The sequence below is a fragment of the Mycothermus thermophilus genome (assembly GCF_041956435.1).
Source record: "Mycothermus thermophilus strain CBS 625.91 unplaced genomic scaffold VTJ04scaffold_1, whole genome shotgun sequence".
Classification (NCBI taxonomy): Eukaryota; Fungi; Ascomycota; class Sordariomycetes; order Sordariales; family Chaetomiaceae; genus Mycothermus; species Mycothermus thermophilus.
In genome coordinates this window covers 423,361-430,746 of record NW_027191427.1, presented here as the reverse complement: position 1 = coordinate 430,746, position 7,386 = coordinate 423,361, and the positions used below count along the sequence as shown (strand labels likewise).

The window sequence follows — 7,386 nt, the reverse complement described above, 5'->3', positions numbered from 1 at the left end:
GCCTAGATCCTCTTGACCCGCCATCGTTTGCTAACTTCTCACTTTGTGCTGCCAGTCCTCTGCTTGCTAGTCTACTTCCTCCACCCTCACCATGCCAATCCCGGGCTGGTGCCCGGCCTCTCGTCTCGGCAGCAGGCCTATGTCCGCCAGGCTATTTTCTTCACGACCGGAACCCTAGCTGGCTGCTATCTGATTCACATCACCAACATGTATGGGTATATGGCAGTCATGAAACAAGCGCCTCCCATCGGTTGCCTGTGGGTGTGGTCTATCATTGAACTCGAGCTTCCGTGGGCTGTTCTCAGCCTTGCAGCTGCTGGCGGATTTCTTTGGCAAGGAGGCTACAGCATCAAATAAAATGTTCTCTTGGAAGTTTGGGTTTGGGGTCGTGTCATCCAACAACTCATCACACCATCTTCATCCCCTTCCCAGTGCCAGGGTGTTGAGCTGCATGTGACCCTCCGTACCCGATCCAGAGCACATCCAGAAGTTTGCAGACACAGCTATCCGATGCAAGTGAACGTGGCTCTTGCAAGGATATGCGCTCACGGAGAAACTTTGGCTAGGAAGCGTCGCACCATGAGACCGTTTTCCACTTGCCATCAAGCGGCATAGCGAACCAGGAAACTCCGGCCCTGGGGCTCCTTTCTCTGATGACTCACCTTGCATCCTCACCAGCACGACATGGACCAAGGACTCATTTCCGAGGACAGAACAACCTAGTCGGTGACAGAGGCATCGCATCTTGGCGGCAAGCCCAAGGCCGGAGCGTTGGCAGGAGACACAGCGGGGGAACTGAACTTTCCTGTGAAAGACTTTCATCTCCAATTTAGGTACGATCAGGATGTTGTTACTCTGCGTCTGCCTACCTAGGTACCTACCAGAGACAGTGTTAAATTTCTTTCCAAAGTGAGCGTTTCCATTCTTCCTGTCCCGTCTCCAGTCCTTCTCTCTACTCCAGCCCCCAGGAACCGTTCCAACACACCAACTAGGTGCACGCCATTTAATCCAGCATCACTACAACTATTTGTTTTTCTCGCGTTATTGATTACCGTTACCAAAACTTTCCCAACAGTCTATCACTGGCCTCCATCATCCATCATGGCATCCAGACTGGTTCGGACCGCTCTGTCAATCGGCCTCCTCGCCTAGCAGACGAATTCCATGCCGACGCTCTCCAGAAACTTGACATCCAGAGCTCATACCTCGGTTCCCCGTGGCGTCATCATTGAGCACTGCACCGAACCTGGCGTCGTGGCTCTCACCTTCGATGACGGTCCGTTCATTTACACCAGCCACATCCTAGATCTCCTGGATGATTACAACGCCAAGGCTACCTTCTTCATCAATGGCGAAAACTGGTCACGAGCCATCCACGATGACTCGACGCCGTGGCCAGAAATCCTCCGGCGAATGGACGCCGCGGGCCATCAAATAGGCTCTCACACATGGGGTCACGCTGATCTATCAATTGTGGATGCAGGGACCCGCGAGTTCCAGATCTTCGAGCTAGAACGAGCTCTCTTTTCCATCATCGGCAAGGCGCCAACATATCTCCGACCTCCCTATGGGTCGTGCAATTGGGAATGCCTTTCCGAGACGGATCGCATGGGATACCACGTAGTCAACTTCGATGTTGACCCAAAGGACTACCTTCACAATGACGCCTCCACCATTTCCGGGGCTATGGAGAATTTCTCAAAGGCTCTGGACGCCCAGCGCTGGGGTAACTCGTTCCTGGTCCTCAGCCACGACTCTTTGCAATACACGGCCTTGGCCCTGGTTCCCCACATGCTCACCGAGATCAAGAACCGCGGCTACCGGGCAGTGACAGTGGGCGAGTGCCTGGGCGACCCTTCCGAGAACTGGTACTGGACTGCCTAAACTCAGCTGCTACCACGGTCTCAGGACCTAGCAGGTAACATGGCAAGAAGCGACGGGTGCACAGCGATGGCATCGGACTGGGAGTGATTTGATTCGTTCTAGAACTGTCAGGAGCAACGCCCGTCTCGGGACGCCAGACGGTGGAGGATTCGATTTTGAACGTTCACGTACTTGGAAAGGGGCCGAGTTGGGCGTTATGTGTCTCCATGCGTGGCTTTGGAGTTTGTTCGATGGAAGGCATAACGTAATTGTATTGTCTGGAAACCTCTTTAGCGCTTGAGTGGGATTAATTGGAGGATTACGCATCCTCATTTGGCATCTTGAAGCTGAGCCTCTCCTTTCCTTGTTGGATTTGGATATCGCCTCGATGTTGGTGACTTCTACCGCAGTGAACTCATAGCGCCACAATGCGGTTTAGGATGTCGTTGATTTCGTTTGCCACAAACTCGGGGTCGTCCTTCTGGATGAAGTGACCGCAGTCCTTTGCAATTTTTAGCTCGCCCGGGGGTGTTGTGAGATGTATCAGCCCCTCGTTGTACTTGGTCCACGCCGGGTTCATGTAGGCATTAATAACCTCCTTGGACACTGCTAATGAGCCCTATTGCCTTCCCCGTCAGCACTACTTCATGGGCATGCAAGCCGTAAACTTGGTTTGCTCGAATCGCAACGTACCCGCTCGCATTGCTCAGCGAACTCTTCCCAATCATGGCCCACCACGGTCAACAGAGGTGGACTTCCACCCAGCCCCTGAGGAAGAGCTGGCCCATCCGCGAGAGGTAGCAGGTCCCTGAGCGCCCTGCGATCGAGCCGCTCAGCGTTGGGCACATCCGGGTGGAAGTACTGCCGGAACTTGAGCCTGGCATGGCGTAGGTCATTGGGCGTGACTCCTTTGGGGAGTTTCCGCTTGTCGAACTCGGGTTTGTCTGGATCGGGGAAAATAGAGACGAAATCCGTGTTGGCCATCATGGAGTCGAGGAAGACATACGCTACGATCCGGCTATCGGTGTGGTAGGTGGCCGCATACAGGCGCGCGAGCGCACATCCGATGGAGTTGCACACTAATATCAGACGAAGGGACTCAAGGGGAATGTGAAGCTCGTCATGGCTGAGCTGCTGGAGGAGTTGGTGCAAGTCAGCTATGGAAGAGAGCGGACCGTGGCCGTAGTCTGGGTCAGAAGCTAGGTCGTCGGTTGGGTCGGGGTCTGATTTGCCCTGACCGTAGCGGTCATAACAGAGGATGGCTGGAGTTGGTTGGTTGAGGGTTTTGCGGAGGGAAAGGAGGTGGCTGATAGTCTCGGACCAGGTGGCGCTAGGGAGGAGGAGGCCATTGAGAAACACCACGAGGGTGTCGGCCAGGGGATTGGAATCCGAGGAGGATGGGTTGGGATGACGGAGCGCAGCGTAGAGGGTAGCGCCAGGTTTGGTGGTCAGGGCAACTCTGAGTTCTTTGAAGTCTTGGGAAGACATGTTTTGGGGTTTGTGTCTCGAGTGGAATCCGTCTCGTTGTCGAGGCCCTCGAGGTATCGATACCCCACTGGTGTGACCAACACGCACAGAGATGTTTCCTGGTGTTGCCAGACTGAGTGTGACATGACGTATTGGAGCTGCAGAATGAGGAGTCCGCCAGGCACCTCTTTTGCACTGGTCTCGGCTTGGCCATGGACATGCCGCCGAACCGTTAAGTGACAATCCCATAAAAACATAGCCTTTCTACGGAGCAAAGGGGAAATTTACGAAACTGTAGTTGGAGTTGGACATTGTGCCATGTTGTCCGAAGACTACAAATAAGCATTCCTGTATACCCAGGAATAACCTGCGGCGAAATAAAACCTTGGCACGAACGTCCCTCATCAGGTTTCGTGAGGAGAACATTGGTTACCGAGGCTTATTGACAGTTTCGGTGCCAAGGGGTACTGGGGTCGGATTTGCCTTCAGTCGAAGCGGTGCAAATGTATGAGATACCGAGACAACTTCAGAAAGCCCGGTATGACGGTGTCGCCCGCAAGAAGTTCCCACGACCAGCCAACATCCTCCCCAGATGAAGATATGTTCCACGTTCAGGTAGGTCTCTTGGACTTTCACTACCAACTCACAACCTTTGAGGAGTGGAACCCAACCAACCTGACTAATGGAATAACTGTGGTTCGCAGTCATTGGCCAGGTGGATTAGGGTTCCAAGGGCTATCCATTCCGTTGCTAGATCACTACCCGCAGGCCGTATAGTTATCTTAAACCCCCTTTTACATACCCCACGGTGCGAAAAAGAATAGATTCCCAGTCCTAGGCGGGTTTGATTTGGAAGTTGTTTAACAGTGGCGCCGATGGTTCCATGCTAGTGTCTCTCAGCGAGAAAATAAATCCAGCAAGCCTGGACAGGAGAACGATGAGAATTTCCGGCGTAAGTGACATCCAACTCCGCCCAGGCAAAGTTCTGACACCCTCAGCTGTACGTTTACCCAATCAAGGCCCTCCGTGGCATTGAACTTGAGTCCGCCCATGTTGGGCCGCAAGGAATCCGCCATGACCGGCGATTCATGATGTACGAGGTTCAAGCGGCGACGGGGGAGTTGAGAAAAGTCCAAGTCGATAGCCATCCTCGATGTGCCCTGTTTGACCAGGAATTTCTGTACGATGACAAAGGCGAGGAGATGGCAGTTGCCGTACGCTTCCTTGGGAATGAGCAGGAGGCTGGTGATGGCGAGGATGACAACGTTCTTCATGTCCCGCTCAATCCGGACATCGCGACACTCACCAAGATCGATGTTGACCTCCATGGGAGTCCGACAACAGCGTACCGTATGGGCAACTTTTATGACACCTGGATCAGTAGTCGCCTCGGTACACAGGTCATTTTCATTTATATCGGTGACGGCAGACGAGCGGTTCTGGGCCAGACTCTTCCCCCAAAGCCTGCTCAGGCCCAATCTCGTGGCAGGGGCTGGCTCTCGTCTCTGGCATCATATGTCATGGGATCACCAAATACGGATGAAGCGGACCCCCCAAAGCCATGGATAACCTTCTCGGACGTGGCACCTCTACTCATCACGTCGGAAGCCTCTCTTAGAGACGTCCAGGTTCGCCTCCTTGGTGGCTTGCCGGTTGATATGTACAAGTTCAGGCCCAACGTCGTCGTCGATGGCGAAGAAGAAGGGCCATGGGCTGAGGACTTTTGGGCAGAACTCTCTATATCTCCATCTTCGACAACAGCTTCGTCCTTCGTCGAAGGGGCAAGTAGCAGCCACTCATCCGAGACCATCGGAACGCGCGAAAACAATAGGGCGGCGAACATCCTGCACCTTACAGGCAACTGCGTCCGGTGTGTCAGCATCAATGTCGACTACAACACAGGCAAGCCCGGGGAAGGGGAGATGGGGAGCGTGCTCAAGAGGCTCATGAAAGACCGGAGAGTGGATAAAGGGTCGAAATGGTCACCTGTGTTTGGCCGTTATGCCTTCCTGGACGGACGGAGCAGCGCGGGGTTCCGTGTATCAGTAGGAGATGTGGTCCAGGTAACGAGACGGAACGCGGAGAGGTCGGTCTGGGACTGGCCCGGACTATGACAGAGGGCAATGTGTGGCTGGGTTCAAAGATGGAAGTCTATCACACCCAATCATGACGTCTACTTTTGTTTGGCTCTGGGGAAAGCCGTGAAAATCGACGAGGGCCTAGACGGGATATTGGAAGGGTTTATTGCCATAGAAGCCATAAATATCAGGATACCCATTTATCTCCCCTCCGATGTTTTGTTATGCATACAAGACAAAATATTGTCAGTCCAGGCTCTTCCTCGAACATGAAGCCCATGTTATACGGCTAGCACAGAGCAGCGATGTCTGCTACGTCTAGAACACGGCACATCCGGGCAGAGCGAGCTAGGAGCAAGCCTGGTGAGCCAGCCATGCGGTGATCGTTGCTTTCGGCCAAGTGACACCCAAGTCGGCCAGTTCCCATTGCCCTGGGACAGCGTAGTGCTAACGGATTTGGACTCCCCTTGGGACATTTCATAGGACAAACCATGCAACCAGGGAGCACTGGGCTGCATATGGAGGAGGCACCGTGTAACAAATGGTTGAAGATCTCAGCTTCCCAAGGTTCATCTAGCTACGTACCACACCATGTCCGAAGTTGAGGCAAACAGCACATGGTTACACTCGACCTTCGGGGTAGCATGCAGGTGTCGAAGGACCCTCCACGTCGACTCATGCGGGATATTCCCGCTAAAACGTAACCCTCCCACTGATCAGGTCTCGCCAATGACACGACAGAATAGCAGGTGCATATAATCTGCGTCTTTCGGCATGGGAGAGAGCGGAGGATGATGCATTTAGCGAGCCGCACCGGCAGAGTTACCATGGAGTTGCAGTACGACGTGGTAGTGGGATGGATGGTCTGAGGTGTATTTTGCCAGCGATGCCCATGTGGTGAGTCCCGCGACGCGGCTCTGTGCCCAATGAGGGAAATATATATCGTGACCTCGCGGAGATGGAGGTCGCACATGACATGGAGGAGCGGCAGGCTTCTGGAGATGTAACGTCGTGGGAATCGTCCCAGGGGCCTACCAACGGCACATCTCTACAGCACCCACCACCAGGAGGTCCTCTGCGTGAAGTGTCCAGAAGACGAGGAAGTGGTTTGAATGACGGTGGTACTATCACCCTACTCCACGCATCAATTTGCTGAATATCGAGGGGCGAGTAACAGGGGCGGGATGACGAGGGTGGCTGGGGAAGGGATCTCAGGGTTGAGCACGATGGCCTGTTCGTCCAGCAAACATGCACGCTACACATTGCCGGATGCTATCCATGTTCCCACCTAGCCTTCTGTTTTTTGCCCTTTCAGGAGCCGGGCATCTTATGCCACGAGGTGAGTGTCCTGGAGGGTTTGAATGGGCGAATGTAATCACTCGGCTGTCGCACGCACTGCCACGCGGGCAGCATCCTTCGTCCACAGCTGCACCCACAAGAAGTATCGCCCAAATACCTGACCTCCCCGAAGTTTCTCACCGCAAGAAACACTCAAGAGGCCCTTGGGCATCCCGGGCAGCACTCGAGAGCTTTCTAGGTTGATGTTTATAATGAAGAGATGCCTAGGTAACTGGCATTGGAAGCACTTGGATGTTCACTCAGTGGCTGAATTGTTAAGTTACCTAGGTATGGTGGGTTCCGAGAGACAGAAACGCCAGACATGGGAGTGGTGTTGGCATCCCAGGATCTTGCTTCTCTCGACGGTTTGGGGATGCTAAGATCTTGACATGCTAATGCATATGATGCACAGATATAGCCATCTGGTCGCTTTGGCCGAGGCTTCCCGAGACCTGCCTACCTACTATACCCTTTGGACACGGGGAGCGAGACAATGGCGTCATGGTGTCGAAGCAAAGGATACCTACCTAGTTACTGAGATCAGGTACTACCTGACCAGGATCTCAGCCCCCGGGAGTTCCTACAAGGAGATCGGGAAGCGGGAGCGAGATGGTGGCATCGGATGTCTGTGATGGGTAAG

The 7,386-nt window shown here is 53.9% G+C and overlaps 4 protein-coding genes across 4 annotated transcripts in view; 3 read left to right on the top strand and 1 right to left on the bottom strand.

Moving 5' to 3' along the window:
• The window catches only part of VTJ04DRAFT_154 (uncharacterized protein), a gene marked incomplete at both ends in the record, with an annotated part of 1,696 nt that extends 1,339 nt beyond the window's left edge, over positions 1-357 (top strand). Inside the window, one exon of the mRNA XM_069359238.1 lies at positions 56-357. Within this exon, the coding sequence (XP_069222764.1) occupies positions 56-357 (302 nt within the window). The remainder of the gene's footprint in view (positions 1-55) is intronic.
• An 807-nt stretch (positions 358-1,164) lies between these two features.
• Positions 1,165-1,884, top strand: VTJ04DRAFT_153 (uncharacterized protein; the record flags this gene model as incomplete). The annotated part of the gene is made up of 1 exon (XM_069359227.1): positions 1,165-1,884. One exon carries the CDS (start codon positions 1,165-1,167, stop codon positions 1,882-1,884), a length of 720 nt encoding a protein of 239 aa, XP_069222763.1.
• Positions 1,885-2,278: 394 nt separating this feature from the next.
• On the bottom strand, positions 2,279-3,351 carry VTJ04DRAFT_152 (uncharacterized protein; the record flags this gene model as incomplete). The annotated part of the gene is made up of 2 exons (XM_069359216.1): positions 2,279-2,482; positions 2,557-3,351. 2 exons carry the CDS (start codon positions 3,349-3,351, stop codon positions 2,279-2,281), a joined length of 999 nt encoding a protein of 332 aa, XP_069222762.1.
• Positions 3,352-4,267: 916 nt separating this feature from the next.
• VTJ04DRAFT_151 (uncharacterized protein) lies at positions 4,268-5,444 on the top strand (the record flags this gene model as incomplete). The annotated part of the gene is made up of 2 exons (XM_069359205.1): positions 4,268-4,282; positions 4,329-5,444. The coding sequence occupies 2 exons, from the start codon at positions 4,268-4,270 to the stop codon at positions 5,442-5,444; spliced, it is 1,131 nt and encodes a 376-aa protein (XP_069222761.1).
• Positions 5,445-7,386: the final 1,942 nt, after the last annotated feature.